Here is a 22,119-nt window from a genome sequence, read left to right as displayed (position 1 = left end):
CTATGGTTATACAAAAGGGTAGAAGTTCTTAGGCAGTGACAAAGCTGTAGATGGTGCTACTTACCCTTGGGATCTGAGCTGGGTGGGCAGGCCGCCCTGGACCCTGGGAGGTTGGGTAGCATATTTTATTATTTCACATGTAAAGCGCCATGGAATAAATGGTGCTATAATAATTATTAATAATAATTTCAAACTAGCACTAGCCGATAGGCTTGAAGAACCCTGCTCATAGAAAAACCCATTAAATCAGGTTTTTGTGCTAAACTTTAAATTTTAAAAGTTTTTGGCAATTCTTTTATTTTCTTTACACTGCACGATCTGTATTAAAAATAAAAAATATAAACGTTGCAATTTTCACATTGACCTCTGGGGCTTTTTTAGACTCTAACTTCAAGTTGTTTCAGGAAACAACACATGTGCAAAGGTCATTATGAAGAGAGAGGATCAGGGACAGATGTGATAGTGCCTATTGTTGTTTGTGGATCCTGTGCTGTCATCTCCTGTCATTATAATCCTGCCTCTGATAATAAGAAAATACCTTTAAACTCTTCCTAAAAGGAATGGAAGTGTAAAAGTGAAAAAAAATCAGGAGTCAGTGTGAGAATTGCAACATTACTAATTGTATTTTTTTTTTTGAGGGAATCCATTTGCAGGTTTTAGCTATGTAATCTGAGTGCAGAATGATGTAAGAGCAGAGAACCTGATTACAGTGATGTGTCCAGTACTAGGTTGTGTTTTACTGTTTCAATACAATCATAGTTTTATCAGCAGGAGATTATCACTACAGAACAACTGGCCTCATACCTGATAGTCAAACCCCACCCCCAGCACTGATTAGTTTCCATTGTACACAGCTGCCAATCAGAGGTGTGGGCGGGGTTATACACTGCTCAGCATTCAGAGCTCTGCTAGATCTGCAACAGAGAAAATTGTCATTCTATTACACCTGCTGCACCCAGTAAACGACGTGACACCACTGGAATCAGGGTTTCTATCCCTACATCATTTTTCTAACAGATTATATAGCAAAAACCTGCTGACAAATTCCTTTTAACATGACATGGAAAACAAAATTGCAAAAATACAAGGAACTCAAAAACCTGATTTAAACAGTAGGACATTTTCTAATGATAACATATAATATTTGAGGAGATGGCTGTATACTAACCGTACACAATAACAGCCAGGTAAGTCCATATGTACATGTAGGGCATCATACCGGCTAGACGCATATTGGCCATATCCATACTATACGGAAATGTGGCACCTTCCAAGTATGTGCCCATTAACACATGGTGTTAATCCGGTGTGTAAAATAGTTTTACTGAGGTCCTGAAGAAGGACTTTTCGTGATTTGGTAATATGGAAAGCAGTTTTTATTAATGATATTAAAAGTATAACATAGAGACTTGTGAGAAGCATTGATTGGTGGGGTCAGGGCGGAGACCCCCACCGATAGCTAAATTCAAGCGGTCAGGCCATTCTGAGACTGAGCATAGGTTCCAGAGACTTTCTAGTGAGCCCAGTGAGTAGCTCCCTGGCTTTAGTGGTCGATGGCATCCAGATGCTGACACCTCCAATCGATTAAAGCTTGTTCTGACTTTTATGTTTACAACATTTTTTCGCCTAAATGCCAGTGACATTTTAAGCCAAGTACCCCCAACTCAAATAAATTGCATTAAATTAGTTTATCATATTTTTTATTTTATGTTGTAAGTATAGCCTGACAACAGTGTAGGCCCCCTGTAGTGGTGTGTTGTGTACCCCCTGAGGTACTAGTGCTACCTACAGATTGAGATTCTGGCTGTTAGTGGCTGTAAATTTAAAACACTTAAATAAGGAACTGTCAAGGAGGTTGTTCCAAACATCTTGGGGAACTAACCACAGATCTCCTGCAGATATACGCTTGTGGAAAGCCTCCTGTCTTTTAATGTAATCCCACAGAGACTGGATGATGTTGAGATCAGGGCCATATCATGACCGCCAGGATTCCTTGTTCTTCGTTGCGCTATAGATAGTTCTTAATGACATATTCTGTATGATTGGAGTAGTTGTCCTGCTGCAGAATAAATGTGAAGCCAATCAGAAACCTTCCTGATGGTATCTGCCTGTATTTCTCTATTTGAGTCCACCATTCATCCTGATCAAATTCCCAACTTCTTATGCTGAAAAGCAGCTTCTAGCTTGTAAGCATCCTCCACCATGCCTCACTGTTCCTGCAGACGCTCATTATTGCACAGCTATCTGTCCCTTCACAAACAAGCTACCTTCTGAATCATCAGTCCAGAGCTCCTGATGCCATTTTTGTGTACCCAGGCTCCTATGTTTTCGTACATAGGTGAGTCACTTGGTCTTGTTTCAATGTAGAAGGTATGATTTTTGGGAGCAATTCTTCGATGAAGACCACTTCTGGCAAGACTTCTCTGAACAGTAGATGGGTGTGGTTGGGTCCCACTGGGGGAGGGGGGGCTTCCAGTTCTGAGTTGATGGCACTGCTGGACATCTTTTGATTTCATAGTGATGTATCTTTCATCTGCTGCATCAATTTTCCATGGCTGACCTTGATGTCTCGATGTTGTCCATTTCTTGGTGTCCTTAATGCGGAGAACTACAGGCAGATACTTTTCCATCATATAATACCATCAGTGAGGTGTCTGATTGGCTCCAAATCTAGTCTACAGAAGGACAACGGCCCCAAACATATAGCCAATGTCCTTAAGAACTATTTCAGTGGTAAGAAGAACAAGGAGTCCTGGAAGTGATGATATGGCCCTCACAGAGCCCGGATCTCAACATACATGAACAGACAGAAGGATTTGCACAAGCAACATCCACAGAAGATCTGTGGTTACTTCTCCAAGATGTTTGGAACAATCTCACTTTCTTTCAAAACCCGTGTGCTAGTGTACCTAGAAGAACTCATGCTGTTTTGAAGGCAAAGGGAGGTCACACCAAATATTGACTTGATTTCGATTTCTCTTTTGTTCCTTCACTTTTGCATTTTGTTCATTGAGAAAAATAAACTATTAACATTTCTAATTTTTTGCCTAAAACAGTTACACATCACCGTAAAATCCACAACTTCCTTAGACATGTTTCTTTTAAGCCATGAGGGCTTCAGGCCTATGATTTTTGATTTGTGTCCAGTGATTATGCCGGTTGATGACTGCGGGACTTGGATGGAGTCTTGTGGAACGGGAAAAGTAATGAGACTTGGATTAGAAAGCAGGTTATGTCTGTACCACTTTTTCTTCCGTACTCTGGACAGACTCTCTCAGCATACTCAGAATATTTAGTGGGATTTTTTGGTATCTGTTGGCTTTATCTGATACAGTTATTATAGCAGCACAGTACGTTACTTATACAGAACATTTATTTATGGCGGGCTTATTATGACCCACCTACCTCTGATGAAATGGTTATATTTATATTCCTATCCAAATGCTAAAACCTAAATTGTTTTTTTTAAATTACAATTCATTTTTTTTATATTTTCCATTAATGAATACCAAGCTTTTATTTTTTTTTCTTTTTCATATAAAAGTAGTATATCCATCACTTAAAGGGGACTAATATATCGATAACCTATCCATAAATTGATATAAGTGGGATCCAGGCACCCCCAGCGATCAGACCAGATCCTGCGGCCAGAACCCCACAGCGCCATACACTGAGTGGTGGCCATTCCTGGGTACTGCAGCTCAGCTCTCTATTCTAAAAATGGCCACTACACAGTGCAAAGATTGGTCATTAATATCTTCGTTTTGGACAAACCCTTTACAAAATAACAGACAAAATGACTGCTATGCAGGTATGGATGGTGTGGTATGCTCACACTATAAATAGTCTATTTGTACGGATAGAAACATGTTTCTCTGTTACCAGGAAATAAATGTGCTCGACATTGGCATTGGAAATGCTAATAGAAATGATAACAATGTAATAGTCATGAAATATTTCTAGTAATTAGAGAAACATAGTTTATTGATCCTAATAAACATTTAAAGAGGACCTGTCACTAGGTCTAAAGTGGCCATTTTTTTCTTATTTTTTCCGCCACTCTTGAGTGTTTCGATTTCTTCTGTTTGCTTATATAAAAGCTCCATATGTCTCCAGAGATACTGGTCTTTTTAGTTGGTGCATTGTTTTGGTCTTTATAAGGAGCGTGGCTCACAGGGGACTTTGGTGGAGAAGCCTAAAGACTCGCCCCTGAGGATCCTGTGAGCCACACCTTAATAGTAAAGACTTGCCTAGATGATCCATTACACCAACCAGAAGGATAAGTTGAAGCATGATTAGAATTTAGATCATGCATCATGGACCTTCGTCTTTGTTCAAGCTTATTATAGAGTATTTGCACATCAAATTGTAGTATAAAAATGGAGACATATTTTAAAGGGGACCTGTCACCAGGTTTTTGACATCTAATTTGAGAGCAGCATGATGTAGAGACAGAGACCCTGATTCCAGCAATGTGTCACTTACCGGGCTTCCTGTTTTCATTTTGAAAATCACAGTTTTATCAGCAGGAGATTATCACTCGAAGACTTGTAAATTTTCTGCCACGTAGTCCTCCATATTAGTGATCTTTGTATAACCCTACCACCACTGTTTTTTGCCTATGCACATTGTACATAGAGAGTTGCCAATCAGTGATGGGGGCGGGGTTATACAGGGCTCAGCATTCGGAGAACTGCTAGATCTGCAGCAGAGGAAGCAGGGATTGAATCAAAATGACAGCAAGCAGCCCAGTCAGTGACACATCACTGCAATCGGGGTCTCTGTCCCTACATTATGCTGCTAAAAGATGGGGGTGCAAAAACCTGGTGACAGATTCCCTTTAATGAGTTTTTCATTTAATTACATATACTTTCTGAGATTATGTCCAGGTAAAGAAAAGCAAAAGACTCCTCAACTTTATTAAAGGGTTTATCATGTCATAGATAACCCTTTTATTATGAGGTTTCTGATTGGTCTGCCTGGAAAGCGTCCATCAGCTGTTCATTATCCCTGCAGTGACCCCTACAGGACAGTTGTAGTATTGCATGCAGCACAGCCATTGAAATGAATGACCCCCATATTCTACTTGGATGGCCAGGAGGGGAGTCACTGCTTTTCAGTAGTTCATGAGACGTTTCCCAACCTTCCTCCCATCCCCAATGCCTTTCAGTCACATGCACCAATGGGACATACAGACAATATTGTGCAGATGGGACAACTTAAAGGGGTTGTCCCATCAGGACATATCACTTGTCCGTGGTGCTGAGATCCGAGGCATAGAAAGCCAAGTGTCCGGTCACGAAAGATTCTCTTTAAAATCTGAATATTGCTAGAACTGTATAATGTTGATGTGGATTATTGTTTTTGATACATCATGCACATTTTATCTATTAAACTTACGTGGGACAGGATTTCTATTGACGCCACTAAACACTAGTCCTTGATTTGGCCACACAAATACACGATAAACTCACCCTCTTATTTTTATGTCAATCTTGTAGCATAAAGACTAAAGCTTAGACGTAAAAAAAAAGTATTGTGTATGACAAAAAAAAGATGTTTCATTTCCATTCATTGCATCACTAATCATCCAGTGTCATTTTGCAGCTTTTATGTTCTTGTTCAGAAACGGCAAAACCAGTGCAAGTAAGCTACTATGTGTTGGCCTGTGTAGCCTAGCCGCCTCACCCATAGCCCAGGTCCTGGACTGTGCCCATACCGTAGCTCCTGTTCTGCTGATGTAGAGATAATAGATCACAACCAGACGTCTCATCTCTCATATTCCAATAGATATCAGTGTGTAACAACCATCTCCTCGCTACAGATCTGCTTCAACCTGAGAATGTCATATCTAGAGTCATACCGGACACATGCCTAGAAATAAAAGTCACTGATTCAAATTGACTAGCGGCAGTCTCTCCCCATGTAATGACGAGAATGTAAATCATATAATTGGCTTTTCATTTAATTATTATGAAACCTCCTATTTACTAGATGGTCTAATGCCACAATGCTTTAAAGGGGGCTGTCTAAGTAGAAGAAATGTAGTTTAAATGTGTTTACATTAATAAATTATGAAACTTAATAATACGCTTTACTACTGTAAGGTGCCGCCCGATCTTCATCTACAAGATCCAGTCCTGGGTTGTGGTTGGTCATCTTCGCACACATGTGACCAGTGATGTGCATGAAGGGGTCTGGATGACTTTTTTCAGAAGCTAAGCCAGCCCCTTCTCTGTAATAGCTGATATATATAAAGAGAGAAGGGGTCTGGCTTATCTATTGAAATGAGCTGTCAGCCAGTTCCCTTCTCTATCACTATAGGGGCTGGCTTAGCTATAGAAATGAGCAGTCAGCCAGTTCCCTTCTCTATCACAATACGGGCTGAGTTAACTATTGAAATGAGCTGCAAGCCAGCCCCATTCTCTGTCACAGATTATGTATAAAGAGAGAAGGGGTCTGGCTTAGCTATTGAAATGAGCAGTCAGCTAGTCCCCTTCTCTATCACAATAAAGGCTGGTTTAGTTATTGAAATGAGCAGGCAGCCAACCCCCTTCTCTGTTACAGTAGGAGCTGGGTACAAATTGAAATAATAAGTCAGCCAACCCTCTTCTCTGTCACAGATGATGGAGGAAGGGAGAAGGGGTCTAGCTTAGCTATTGAAATGAGCAGACAGCCAGTCCCCTTCTCTTTAACACTAGGGGTTGGCTTAGCTATTGAAATGAGCATTAAGCCACCTCTCTTCTCTGTCACAGATGATGTATAAAGAGAGAAGGGGTCTGGCTTAGCTATCGAATTGAGTAGTCAACTAGCCATCTTCTCTGTCACAGTAGAGACCGGCTTAGTTGTCGAAACGAGAAGTCAGCCAGGACTCTTCTCTGTCACCGATGATGTATAGAGAGAGAAGGGGTCTGGCTTAGCTATTGAAATGATCAGTCCACCAGTTCCCTTCGCACATCACTCTTGTCAATGCTTTCCTATATGGTACACAAACTGGAAAAAGGTCCGACAGGGCCCAGTTCAGAGGTTGTAGCTGAAGATCGGGGCACTTTTGAGACATAAAGTATATTAGTAAGCTGCATGAGTTATCTCCATTTATCTACAGTTTTATTCCTCTGGACACCCCCTGTTAACCCATAATTCCCTATACAGTGTTTGGCATCTCCTAACCTTCGAACGGCTTCCAGTATACTTCGTCAATCTTTTCCGAAGAGCTGAGATAACCTGGCAAGGTATTCTGGAAGCTGGAATCTCACAGCGTGTTTTTGTAGCACCGCTGGGTAGCCGCTAGTTCCCGTGTTTTGTGGCATTACGCCTCTAGAGAAGTACAGCCTTTCTAGAGACCGCGCTAGGAGAGCATCTATATATGTCAGGTTTGATTGCTTAGTGAGTAAAATGAGTAGGTTGTCAGCTAGGGGAAGACTTGTGTTACCCAGATCTTGTGTCGATATCTAATCTATGGTATTGCATGTCCTGGGCAGGCAAGCGTGGGCGGCGCAGCAGTGCAGGATCGCTAGACAGCAATATGGAAGTAAGTAGGATGCCTAGCTGGATGTGATATGCATTTGAATACTTTCCTTTCACTTGAACACTTTTTTTGTTCCTCTGTATTCTGCTTGCCTCAGATATTGCATGCCCGGGATTCTCACTCTGTATATTCCAAAGCCAAACAAACACTTAAGATTTGTGAGGACGCTCCTGGCTCCTCGTAATCCTCCTAGCTCCTAGAAGCATGACTCCACCACCACCACCACCACACATGACTGCTTCCTTCTCACGGTGGCCCTGGACCACTAGCTGGCTGCTAACCCTCTTTCCTCACTACCTTATACTTCTAATGACAGTCTCTTGCCTATCTGTTAGTGTGATGAATATTATGACCACACTGTTAAATTTGATCCAGTCTATATCGTAAGGGAAGCAGAGGTTGTACTCAGGTAGACAGAAGACAAAGTCAATATGATAATTACGTCAATGAGGATTTCATGAGATTTCATTCATCTTGAACCATTAATTTACACTGATCATGTGCTCAGTCACCTATCTCTGTGTGTTCACCTCCGATAATTTGTGTCCCATGACCACCTAATGCCCGTCCCCTTTAAGCCCAGGCCTAGACCTAGTTCACATAGGCTTAGCTCACCTCTGTAGTTTAGCTTAGATAGCTGTAGCGCTATGGTAACAGTGGAATGTCTGGATTTTACGAGAGCTTTTTGAGACGGCAGTGGGACAACCTAGTGACATCGGTGGGCTTGTCTTAGATTAGGTGTGTAGCTTTGTTGTATTTTTTGATAATACTATTGGACTGCTGCAAATTGTGTAATTGTATTTTTTATGCTTCCTTTTCAGGGGTCCATCATTAGCAGCCCTCACATGCGCAGACGAGCCACCTCAACTCGGGAATGTGCCTCTCGTCAGAGCTTACCTAACTCTTCCTCCCTCCTAGGTTCTTTGTTCGGTAGCAAGAGAGGGAAGCCATCTTCCCAAGGCCATCTGGTAGCCGGACAAGCGCCGCCGCAGCATCCTACATTGATTTCACATCAACAGCACCCAACGAGCCATCACTTGGCACAAGCCGAGGGGCAAACACAGGCACAAGTACACGCACAACACTCACAGTACTGCCACGTGCCGCAAAACCCACCGCCGTACCACCACCATCATCACTACCACCCTCCGCAGCACATCCAGCCGCACCAGTACCACCCTCACGGACAGCATTCTTCCCATGCATCCTACATTCAGCACCCGCATGCACAGCACTCCCACTCCGGCCACTCCGGCCACTCGGCACATTCCCAGCATGCGCCACATCATCACTCTCAGCCAGTGCCGTCTACGTCCACAAGCACCAAACCCAAACACAGCGGAATTAGCACAATAGTCTAGATGCATCATCCTTCCAGCAGGGGAAGACGAAGGATCTCCAAAGCGCCAGAGCATTCCTTGCTGTCACACTTAAAGGAGGAGCATTATTTATTATTTAATTACAATATAGAAGTAGCAAGTCAATGGAAGAACGGCCTAGTAGCTGCATAAGAAAATAATTTAAAAAAAACCCTCAGCACTGGCCTGGTTCATAATACTACTTAGCTAATTACTCTAGTTCTACTGCGTGCGTGTACACACTTACATATAGCATCTTCTTAATATATTGCGTGCGTGTACACATTAGTACCTTAAATTATTGTACTTGAAAAAGTAAAAAAAAACACACAAATATTTAAAAATTATTTTTCACCTCTAGCAATATTGACTCACGAGCATTCTCACTTTCATCTAGTTTGTAGGAACATTACGAAGAGGTTCTAGTATTTTCCTAAAACCAAGCAATCTCCGTAGTAATAATGATAATATGTGCCAATTATTCTGACAGTTTCTGCTTGTACGAAAGGATAAATTATTCTTATTGTAAAAGATAAAAAAAAAACATAAAAAAAACAACAACCACCTACTACAGATCAGTATTACGCTGTCTTCTTCCAGGTACGTGAGCTGACGGAAGAACCCCCTGCAGTTTCTAGAGTAACTGACCATTGACCATACCGATTCTTGGACACTTTAACGGCTGTAAGAACTGTGAATTTTCATTATCTACCTTTTTTATATACATATATATAAATATATATATACATACGATTTGTAAACACATAAACCTAGATGTGTGTTTTCGTGTACTCGCATCATACAGCGTCCGTGGATCTTCTTCTCCATTGTCTGCAGTGTCTCGCTGTCACCGTTCATTTTGATTCTGAAACTAGGAGCGAAACGTTTGAGACCTTTTTATAGCAGAGAATGTATTTTCAGACTTTTTTAGCAGTGTTTTTTCATTCTTTTTTTGTCTTCTTTTTGATTGGCAAGTAGAGATTTTAGTCTAACGGTTTACTCCCCACCAACTCTACAGATCTCAGTTCACGAGAGAGTCTTCTGTAAGTCACCCATCACGTGTATGGTTACCTCTATCCAGAATTGCTTGAGGTCATCTCGTTACTTTTCCTGCTTTTCATGGTGGACACAGGGGTACATTGTATTTCGACACATTTTACAAACCAATCCAAACAATACTTTTCACTGTGATGAAAGGAACCTATGGATTTCTATTCTGTACCTTGCCCGTATACCTTATTGATACCAGCGTAACTCTTCATAGGCCAGAGGATAGACCTGTCAGAGGAACCAGCTGATATGTATGTTGCTGAGACCCCTGACTTTAGAAACTTTACTTATAGAACAATATGGGCCTACTTTTGGTTCCTTTTGAGAAGCAGAGACTGTTCCTTGTAGACTATACAATGCTAGTGACCGTAACGGACGATTATCATTTTCTTAGTATCTGCTATAGAAAGCAGTAGTTAGGTTTCCAAGTCTCCCAAATATTTTTTACTGGGGTCATGTCTTACATAACTAATGTCTTCATAGAAACTTTTTTTTGGGAAAATGGTGGAAACCATGTAAAGATATAGAAAAGACCTCCCCAATGATGATTAGAGAGTGCACTCAGTTCCTTATTGATTTATGTAGAAGACCATAGCCCACGTTTATCGAGACGTGTTGGCCAGCGTGACCTACGCAAGCTTTTAAGTGGAACGACTGATCCACTTGCAGCTGTCAATTTCCACTTCGAACACTTCTACTTTGCACTTTGCTGGTAGTGTAATACGATGTGGATATTTCGTACACAAAAAACGAGGTGGAAAATCTGCGTGTATCAGTTCCGTGTAGCGTAGAAGGACATGTCTCCTCAAAAGTTACAATTGAGAAGGTCTGAGAGGCAGAAAATGCAATCTATCCTTGCTGTAAGCCGAAATAGATTTATGCCACAATTTGCACCATTTTCTAGATTTATAGTAAATGAGTTTGTCTTACAGGGAACATGTCTAGCTATTCATTCTGCTCAAACTGCGAGCAGCATGAATCACAGCCTATTATTCTCTGAAATGCTTCTTAGTTTCAGAGAGAATATACTTTGAAAGTCCAGCCGGCTATTCCCAGCACCGCTGCAAGAGATTGACAGGTTTCTCCCTATGTACATGCGAAAAAAAACCTGTCAATCACCTGCAGAAGCGCTGAGAAGAGCCAGATTGACCATAGCTGAAGACGAGACAAGTCTGGCGTCGACCCTGGCCGTCTCTTCCCAACGCCACTGCAAGAGATTGACAGGTTTCTCCCTATGTACACGTGAGAAAGAAACCTGTCAATCCACTGCAGAAGCGCTGAGGAGAGCCGGATTGACCATAGCTGAAGACGAGACTAGTCCGGTGTCGACCCTGGCCGTCTCTTCCCAACGCCACTGCAAGAGATTGACAGGTTTCTCCCTATGTACACGTGAGAAAGAAACCTGTCAATCCACTGCAGAAGCGCAGAGGAGAGCCGGATTGATTATAGCTGAAGACGAGACTAGTCCTGTGTCGGCCCTGGCCGTCTCTTCCCAGCGCCACTGGAAAAGGTTGACAGGTTTCTCCCTATGTACACGTGAGAAAAAAAACCTGTGAATCCACTGCAGAAGCGCTAAGGAGAGCCGGATTGACCATAGCTGAAGACGAGACTAGTCCGGTGTCGACCCTGGCCGTCTCTTCCCAGCGCCACTGGAAGAGATTGACAGGTTTTTCCCTATGTACACGTGAGAAAGAAACCTGTCAATCACCTGCAGACGCACTGAGAAGAGCCGGATTGACCATAGCTGAAGACGAGACTAGTCCGATGTCGACCCTGGCCGTCTCTTCCCAGCGCCACTGGAAGAGATTGACAGGTTTTTCCCTATGCACTCGTGAGAAAGAAACCTGTTAATCATCTGCAGAAGCGCTGAGAAGAGCCGGATTGACCATAGCTGAAGACGAGACTAGTCCGGTGTCGACCCTGGCCGTCTCTTCCCAGCGCCACTGGAAGAGATTGACAGGTTTCTCCCTATGCACAAGTGAGAAAGAAACCTGTGAATCCACTGCAGAAGGGCTGAGAAGAGCCGGATTGACCATAGCTGAAGACGAGACTTGTCCGGCGTCAACTCTGACCGTCTCTTCCCAGCGCTGCTGCAGGTGATTGATAGGTTTCAGAGAAAGATATACCTGGCTGCTATCCTGCAACCAGGCTGTGGTTCATACTGCCCGCGTTTTGGCAGCATGAATTGCCTGACAGGTTCCCTTCAAACTTGAAGACCCCACATACTCCATAGAGCTTATACCACTTCTCATCATCATCTGATTTTGCGGCAGATACTGGGGCAAGGTACTTATTAAATGTGGGCCAAAGTCTGGTTCTGAAAGGACAGAACATATTTTTGCAGGTACATAGAGTAAAAAGATAAATCAATGTGTTGCCCAAATCAGTCTTATCGAGTTACTACTTGCAAATCATAAACCACTTGTTACCTGTCGAGGCCATGTTTGCAGGGTATCCCATCACTTTGTACACTGCAGAGGTCAGGTCTCTTACAGAATATTTTGAGGTTGCCCACAACATGTTCACGGCTCCCATTCTCATCAAAAGGCTCAGTTCTGTTCCTCACAGGCTATAAAACTTACTGGTAAGGCAAACAAAACAGCGGTTTTGCATGTCATCTATAGTAAATATTCTGATGCTACATTCTAAATAGTGTATATTTGCAGAATATATCAGTATTATTGTTCATATTAGCCGAGGTAAGGTGATAACATATTACAATATGTAGCCTTCCCTTCTTACCTCTGTACTTTATAGTAGAAATTATCTGTAATTTATATGTCGTTCCAGGAAAGAGAAGACTCGGCATATTGGTTGTATTCTTCATCGTGAATCATATTAATATTTTCCTTCTTGCAGTCTTAATCTTATTTAGTAGAAGTTAGAAAGGCAACAACATAGCTATAGCAGGCACAATGCCGGTGTGGAGCTTCATTAGTGTGGACACCTTTATTTCTCCATATGCAGTCACAAGCACACTACTTGCTTAGCCCGATGGTTATGTTCAAATCTCGATGGTGAGATCCAGAAGAACTCGTGCCATTTGGTTTCTGGTATATGCCCTTTGCCATTTGTTCTGAAACCTGGGTGCAAACAGATTTGCTAAAGAGTTCTTGGTGCAAAAACAGTTTTTGAGCTCTGTAGTAGCTAATCCGAAATTTGCATTTGGCATCAAGATGCAGCATCGATGGGACGGTACGTTGACTTAGCAAACGTGTGATGTCTCAAGTTGTTCCCGCAGAGCTTTAGCAACTCGACGGCCCTGTCTGATTCTGCTTCTCCCAACGCCAATGCAAATTTCAGCAGATGCGCTGCCTAGATGCTGACAGTGTCACTTTCAATTTACAGTGGGTACTGCTTCCCCTTGTAAATCCCCCCCAAATGAAATAAAACAACCTCTGTAGCACTACCAATTAGAAGAAAGTATCCTATAAGTCAATCTCCGACCTTTTAAAGGAGCACTCCCACTAAATTGTATTGCCTAAACCTATGTAGTATAGTGCATTAATAAACGTAATGTCTATTCTTGGTTTCCAGCGCCACTTTGGTCCTGGTAACGACTCGACAGATCATATTTGTGAGCCAAAAGTGGCTTATACAAGGTAAGTTTATAGAGCGGCCCAATAAAGGCTCCATACACTTACATTGTAAGGGCGCAGTCAGAAGGCCGTAGAAAACGGTGCTCGGACTGGCCGGCGGCTCTCCTGTCCTGAACGTGTTAGCCAAACCAGAGTCTTCTCCAAAAGGAAGACCATTATTGATGAGCGAGTATGCTTGGATAAAGTGTTACCCGAGCATGCTTGAGTACGAATCAAGCATTTAGGCCTTCTCGAATAATACGCTCGAGTCGCCGCGGCTGCATGTCACGCGGCTGTTCGACAGCCGCAGCACATGCAGGGATTGCCTAGCAAATATGTGACTTGAACATATTATTCGCCGAAATGCTCGATTAGCACTCAAGCATGCTCGGGTAACACTCATAAAGACCATCTGTAAGCAGCTGTCTCGGGGGCTCACGCCCCTTCGTCAGCTACATGTACCTGAAATTGACTTACCGGACCTCTCGATGGCAGATGAAAGCTACTTTTTTCCTTTTTCCATACCTACTAATAAAATGTAGTACATTATACAATGAGGAGAAAGGGGGTCAGGGAGCTGCGCGCCATAGCGATCCAATCCAAATCAGGCAGGGTCCGATGTGTAACAGCTGAGTGCTGATCCCGCTGAGAAGCACAGCAACGTGCCTATGACTAAGGGCGCTAATGTCGTGCCTGAAACGCGTTAGGTGTTTTTTTTTTAAAACACTTTTAACATGGCTTGACATCCTAATAAAGTTTTTTGGATCGTAAACTGCAAGTTGATGTGCCGAATACATCCCTACCTTTTTCTCCTACATTATACCATGCTTTTACCATTATAACCAGAGATTTAGGAAGCGGGAAAAAGAGAACAAGTAAATTATTGACACATTGCGTGGAAATAATGAGGCCTGAACCTCCCGCTGATAAAACTTGGTACATAGTCATTTTGGCATATCGACCAAATAAGTAAAAAGACAATATATTCTGCTTTTCTATGTAACGCTGTTTGTATAGTGCAGATTGATCCTGCGATTGATCGGCACAGCGGTAGTTCTATAAAAGTGCTTTCATGTAATCCGCCACATTCCGATATGACGTAACCAATATGAAGGCGCCGACTCTTTCCTGGAACGACCACATAATGTATATGTATTTTTTAAGTTAAGAATGAAATGTACACTGTAAACAATAACAAGATACTTATATACTGTACATGTATTGTAGAATGACACTCCCCATGGTGCTGCATGTAGCGGAGACCTCTGGTTTCTTAATATAAGCTGAACTTGGCAGCGGATATTTATACATATATGTATATTGACTCTCTACTTGTTGACTTGCTGTGTCTCCTGCAGTTCCGCATGAATTTGTTATGTTTTCATTGTAAATTACCATTGCACTTCTTGCCTGCAAATAAAGATTGCTTTTGTATATATAAAAACAACAACAAAAAAGGAACTAACCGCAAGTGGCGATTTAGGAATGGCGGTTTTAGGACCAAGTAGGAGCTAGGTGACTGATTCCTGTACATAGTGTGTATATTACTATTCCGTCTGCAGTCATACTGAAGTTGCACACAGTCCCTATCTCTTACTAGATTCCTGACCATAACATTAGCGTAGTAGACAACACACGGAGGGTTAGTTCCTAAGAGTAGACTGTTAGATTCCCATTAGTCTGATGGGACACAAGTTGCATTTTGTAAGTAATGCGAAGAGAAGGAGTGCTTTCATTTTAATATGCATTCTGTTTGTAAGTAGTAACAAAACCCTATCGATGTAAAACTATAACTGTGATCATGTGGACTAACTCAATAAACCATAAAAGACGACAATGGTATTTTGTCACTGGATCGTAACGTATGTCTGTGATGTGAGGATATACCGATAAATGGAATTCAGAGAAACGGAACATATTCAACTCCTGCCATATATACAATGCAACGCCAAAGTCTAAGGCAGGTGTGGAAAAAAAATGCTGCAATGTAAGAAGCTATAAAAAATAAAGTGAATGAACAAAAGAGAAAACAAAAAAACAAAACAAAACAATGTGTGGTGTGAAAACATTTTGCCTTCAAAACCGCATCAATTATTCAAGATACACTTTACATAAAAGAAGGAACTCAGCAGGGAGGTTGCTCCAAACATCTTGGAGAACTGACCACAGATCTTCTGTGGATGTCGATTCGTGTAACTAGAAGAATTGATGCTGTTTGCAGCTTTTTACTGCACCTGCCTAAAACTTTGGCGCCATATGCATGTATGGTGAAAAAAGACTTTAAAATGATGAGTTGTACTCTGCTGGTTTTCACAGTTTGCTATGCAAAGGTTTATTTTCAAGAAAGTTCCTTCCACTAAAAAAAAATCATGGTGGAAGAAATGATGGGTAAGTTCCAGTTACACACTGCTCACATTCATATATTGTAGTTCTAAACAGACTTCCACTTTTTGACATCTTATGTCTAAAATCTGGACAAAGTAAAAAAAATATATTTTTTTATTGTATGTATGTATGTATATATATATATATATTTATATATATATATATATATATATATATATATATATATTAAAAATATAATATATAAATATACAGTATCTCACAAAAGTGAATACATCCCTCACATTTTTTATATTTCTTTTCTGGGACAATACAGCAGATATAACACTTTGATACAATGTAAAGTAGTCAGTGTGCCGCTTGTATACTAGTGTAAATTTGATGTACCCTCTAATTAACTCAACACGCAGTCATTAAGGTCTAAACCACTGGCAACAAAAGTGAGTACACCCCTGGGTGGAAGTGACCAAATTGTGCTCAATTAGCCATTTTCCCTCCCCAGTGTCATGTGACTCACAAGATTGCCAACACCCTGAACCTGAGCTGCAGCACACTGGCCAAGACCATATAGTGGTTTATCAAGACAGGTTCCACTCAGAACCGGCCTCGCCATGGTAGACCATAAAACTTGAGTGCCTACAGTCAAGCATGGTGGTGGGAGTGTCATGGTTTGGGGCCTCATGAGTGCTGCCGGCTGTAGGGAGTTACAGTTCATTGAGGGAACCATGAATACCAACATGTACTGTGATAAATTGAAGCAGAGCATGATACCCTCTCTTGAGAAAATGGGCTGCAGGGCAGTATTTCAACATGATAACGGCCCCAAACACACCTTCAAGATGACCACTGCCTTGCTAAAGAAACTTAGGGTAAAAGTGATGGACTTGGACTAGCATGTCTCTAGATCTAAACCCTATTGAGCATCTGTGGGGCATCCTCAAACAGAAGGTGGAAGAGCGCAAGGTGTCTGACATCCACCAGCTCCATGATGTCGTGGAGGAGTGGAAGAGGATTCCAGTGGCAACCTGTGAAGCTCAAGTGAACTCCGTGCCCAAGATAGTTAAGGCAGTGCTTGAAAATAATGATGGCCACACAAAATATTGTCATTTTGGGCACAATTTGGCAATTTTCATTTAGAGGTGTTCTTACTTTTGTTGCCAGCGGTTTAGACACTAATGGCTGTGTGTTGGGTTATTTAGAGGGCAATCCAAATTTACACTGTTATACAAGCGGTACACTGACTACGTTACACTGTATCAAAGTATCATATCTTCAGTGTTGTCCCAAGAAAAGATATGATAAAATATTTACAAAAATGCTTAATATTTGCATTTAATATTTATTATAATTTATTATCATTTAATATATTGTTATTTTGAATCCGTCCTGTCTTTTTCCAATGGTCCAGTACAATAGGGTTGGATGCACAACAATTCTGCTACACAGATGGATAGTGAGAGCATGCGTACATGTAGAGAGCATGCGTACACTATCACCGAACTCCTGCTGATGTCCAAAACATTGTGAAACCATTACATCTCCAGAACAAAAGGCATTCAAAGCATACTGGGAACTGTAGACCAATGCCACCAGTGCACCTTGGCATTGCTGGTACGATGGACAATTTACACTGGCTCCTTGGCGTTCAGCATTTATGAGAGGAGTTGTGTGCCTCAGTTTCCTGAAGAATCAGAGGTATATACAGTACACTGCTTATTTTCAGTGTGCTAGGTATCCGGGTATGTGCATGCAGATACTTTTTGCTCAGTTTTTGTAGTGGAAGCTGAGCAGAACCTCCAAAGTTTTTGAGGAGTTTTGCATTTTTGAAGAGGATTTGGAGAGTTTCCGATCAGTTTCTGCTCCAAAACCTCCTAAGAAACCCTTCATATAGACATAGCCCGAACGTGGTTCTCCAGGATTGTGAAATTTCTGTGGGTGGCTGTTCCTTGTACATCAACTTACATTGTGAACTGCTGTACCAGCCATAGGTACTCATACAGAGAAGTCACCATGGCCATGGAAACACTGATGGGGACACTACTATTGCGCGAGTCCTTCTACTGTGCAGATAAAAGGGACTCCAGATTGGACCCCAGACATTGTGTAGGACATTTGTCAGACCTATTGGGACGAAGACCAAAATTCAGAACTTACTTGCTAGATCTGGGACCTAGGATTAGGCCAAGGATATCCTTATTATCGTCCATCGTTGGTAAAGTCTTGGAGAACTTCTTTAAAATTGTGTGGGCTTTGTAATAGTTTAGACAACTGATAATTGAAGTTGCTGGTGATTTTTCTGCTGCACTTACAAGTTTTTTCTGAGAAGTTTATGAAAAAACATAAATTAAACCTTGAAGAACAACAATGGAAATTGAGACAATATATAGAGAAATCAATGGTGTGTGAATAATAATGAAAAGTAAAAAGAGAAAAAAAAATTGTTTAAAACCATATGGAGTGGAAGAAGCAAGAAGAAAGGAAGTCAGCATCGGTCCAATGGGAAAGGGTCATGGCCGGGACTAGAGCATGATGTGACAGTAGGGGAGGGTGTGAGCGAAAAAGGATGAAGGGAACACAGCATGAAGTATGGGACTGGCATGGCTGGAAGAGATGTGTGAGAGTCAGATAATATGGGCCTAGAAATTGGGGACGGGAAAGAAGCAAGAAAAAGATGGGTGGGAAAGGACAAAGGAGGAGCTAGAGAAAGATGGGGGAGGAGTTGGGGAAAGATGGGTGTGGAGAGGGAAAAAAGGAGCTATTAAAGATGGGCAAGGAGAGGGAAAAAGAGCTATTAAAGATGGGTGTGGAGAGGGAAAAAAAGGCGCTAATAAAGATGGGCGTGGAGAGGGAAAAAAGGAGCTATTAAAGATGGGTAGAGAGAGGAAAAAAAGGAACTAGAGAAAGAAAAGTGGGGCTGAGGGGGGAAAAGGAGCTAGAGAAAGAATGGTAGAGAGAGGCTAAAAAGAAGCAAAGAAAAGATAGATGGGAAGAGAGAAAAAAGGTAGGAAAAGATGGGTGGAGGGAGGGAAAAAGGGAGGTAGGGAAATATGTGTGGAGAGGGGAAAAGGAGCTAGGGAAGGCAGAGTGGGGAGAGGGAAAATGGAGCTAAAGAAAGATTGTTGGAGAGAGGGGAAAAAGGAGGTGAGAAAAATGGATGGGAAGAAGGGATTAAAAGCTAGAGAAATTTGAGTGGAGAGAGGGAAGAAAGGAGTTAGATAAATATGGGGGTGAGAGGGAAAAATAGGTTAGATAAAGATGGGTGAAAAGAGGGAAAATAGCTAAGGAGGTAAGAGACAAATATTATAGGGTCTCGGCATATTTCCAAATTTCCGTGCTGTATGTATTATCTTCTGACCACCTTCCCCCGGCTGTATGCAGATTTGTAGACCAATACTTATACACAGTGTATTAAGAGTAAAGTATTTCTGGCAGCGAAGCGTCTTTTCTGATTCAATCATTTACGCTCGCTGACATCATGGATTGCCATGGAAACCTTTATGCGCTGCCGTGTCAAGCTACTTCTCAGCTGGAGGATCTGCTCGCCGGCTTAAGATTTAATTTTAAGCTTCTGTGTTTTCTAATATACACGGCAACCTTGACCGCACGCCGGTCTTACGGCTGTGTACACTTCAACTATTTTAACCAAACTCTTTCACATTAAAGTAAATCGTTAAAGGGGAAAAACGTGTTTTTTTTCTGACTGTATATAACTTGTCAAATCTTATAGATTTTGACTGCATTCACAGGTCTTCATATGGTAGACATGAACCAGAACTGGCATAACCTGGAGCACCAAGAAAACGTCACCAATGTCGGGGATCAGTGGGCAAAGGGCGCCCATCGCAATCTGTTAAAACATTTTCTTTGCTTTGTCCAGTTGAGGTTGGAATAGACTGGGGGAGAGTGTGACTATTCTGCAGAGCCGGTCCTGACCCCTGTGACGTCATCCATGGTGGTAAGATTTCCTATTAAAGCCACAACTCTTCATGAATTAGACGACCTGTGGCAGTATGCTGCCACTGCGCCCATTTTGGCAGAAACTGAAAGAAACTGTGAAAATGTCAAATTTACAATTGCTTTGTGCAACTATGAATTCCTCAAAAATGTAGGACTTTTCAAAGCAATTTACCCCAAAATGTCAAAATTGCTTTGATGAATCAGGGCCACTGTACATTACAATTGTTAGAAACCATCTGAACGAGGGTCTCCTTGAGCCAAGGAAGCTCCATTAGTAATTTCTTCCTAGGTTAAAGTAGGGAAAATGATTAGAAAACTGCATTACTACAATTACGAAATATACTTTATTACTCGCGCACAGACAGCGTAAAACAAATTCCATAAAGCATCAACAGGCATGTTCTCGGAAGTTTAAAGTCCACAGTGAAAGTGTTTGACCTATCCTAAACGGTGGGTGTATTGGTTACCTAAGAATCGGGACACCATTTGGGATTTTTTACCTCCTCAAAGATGAACTTAACTAAAGGTACCTTCACACTCAACGATATCGCTAGCGATCCGTGACGTTGCAGCATCCTGGCTAGCGATATCGTTGAGTTTGACAGGCAGCAGCGATCAGGATCCTGCTGTGAAATCGTTGGTCAGAGCAGAAAGTCCAGAACTTTATCTCGTCGCTGGATCTCCCGCAGACATCGCTGAATCGGCGTGTGTGACGCCGATTTAGCGATCTCTTCAATCGTAACCAGGGTAAACATCGGGTTACTAAGCGCAGGGCCGCGCTTAGTAACCCGATGTTTACCCTGGTTACCAGCGTAAACGTAAAAAAAAACACTACATACTTACCTTCCGCTGTCTGTCCTCCGGCGCTGTGCTTCTCTGCACTGTGAGCGCCAGCCAGCCGGAAAGCAGAGCACAGCGGTGACATCACTGCTGTGCTTTCCGGCCGGCGCTCACAGTCAGTGCAGAGAAGCAGAGCGCCGGGGGACAGACACCGGAAGGTAAGTATGTAGTGTTTGTTTTTTTTTACGTTTACGCTGGTAACCAGGGTAAACATCGGGTTACTGCGCTTAGTAACCCGATGTTTATCCTGGTTACCAGGGGACCGGCATCGTTGGTCGCTGGAGAGCTGTCTGTGTGACAGCTCTCCAGCGACCAAACAGCGACGCTGCAGCGATCAGGATCGTTGTCTGGATCGCTGCAGCGTCGCTAAATGTGACGGTACCTTAACAGGAACAAATCAGATAAGACCACAAAGAGCCTGTACTGTAGCACCCTGTAGTCCCTGTGACTCCATACTAAGAGGCAGAGGGTGGTCTGTGCTACCGAGAATGGCCACTATACAGTGTATGAAGCCGCAGGAGCTACAAACAGTTGATCGGTGGGGGTGCTGGGTGTTGGACCCTCACAGATCTGATATTGATGACCAATCCCAACCATGGATTTAATTTGAATTCTGACAACGTAAAATGAGCCATGAAGTTTTCTCTAGATGTAGAATGAACTAATTTAATCCAAGAGTATGTCTGATTGTGGAAAGTCCTGTTGTAAAGATAGAAACTGTGTCCAAAGTCTGTCTTTTAATGCAGGAAGAAACTCACTTATTCTTTACGTACATCTAACTGCAGAAAGTCCGGTAAATGTCATGTGAAATTGTGAGACCAGAAACCAAACCTGGAACCCGTCTCTTCTCAAGGAAGCACTTATAGTTGAGGCGTCCACTCCAGCTGAATGCCATGTTCATTTTTCAAAACACAGCAAGATTCAAATCTGAAAATATTCTGCAGAAAGAATGAATGTAACTGATTTTTCCTGAAGACAGTGCAGCCTGTTATTACATATAAGTGACACATAATTTACTCCTGGCAACTACTGCCATATATAAATCTTCTCCCACTAATAAACATATATATATATATTATATATATATATATATATATATATATATATATATATATACACACACTGCTCAAAAAAATAAAGGGAACACTTAAACAACAGAATATAGCTCCAAGTAAATCAAACTTCTGTGAAATCAAGCTGTCCACTTATGGAGCAACACTGATTGACAATCAATTTCACATGCTGTTGTGCAAATGGTATAGACAAGAGATGGAAATTATTGGCAATTATCAAGACACACTCAATAAAGGAGTAGCTCTGCAGGTGGTGACCACAGACCACATCTCGGTACCAAGGCTTTCTGGCTGATGTTTTGGCCACTTTTGAATGTTGTTTGTGCTTTCACACTCGTGGTACGATGAGACGGACTCTACAACCCACACAAGTGACTCAGGCAGTGCAGCTC

The 22,119-nt window shown here is 42.0% G+C and overlaps 1 protein-coding gene across 14 annotated transcripts in view; it reads left to right on the top strand.

The window, feature by feature from the left end:
* IQSEC1 (IQ motif and Sec7 domain ArfGEF 1) overlaps window positions 1-15,351 on the top strand; it is an 816,093-nt gene extending 800,742 nt beyond the window's left edge. For 8 of the 14 annotated variants that reach the window (XM_069736797.1, XM_069736803.1, XM_069736798.1 and 5 more), the window contains 2 exons: window positions 7,482-7,531; window positions 8,350-15,351. In XM_069736797.1, coding sequence (XP_069592898.1) covers window positions 7,482-7,531; window positions 8,350-8,889 — 590 coding nt within the window. In that variant the 3' untranslated portion in view covers window positions 8,890-15,351. The remainder of the gene's footprint in view (window positions 1-7,481; window positions 7,532-8,349) is intronic. The other 6 variants (XM_069736804.1, XM_069736807.1, XM_069736810.1 and 3 more) reach the window with 1 other exon arrangement.
* The last annotated feature ends 6,768 nt before the right edge of the window (window positions 15,352-22,119 follow it).

Source organism: Ranitomeya imitator, chromosome 8 (assembly GCF_032444005.1).
Source record: "Ranitomeya imitator isolate aRanImi1 chromosome 8, aRanImi1.pri, whole genome shotgun sequence".
Classification (NCBI taxonomy): Eukaryota; Metazoa; Chordata; class Amphibia; order Anura; family Dendrobatidae; genus Ranitomeya; species Ranitomeya imitator.
The sequence above is the reverse complement of the archived record's forward strand: the minus strand, read 5'-3'. Positions and strand labels throughout refer to the sequence as shown.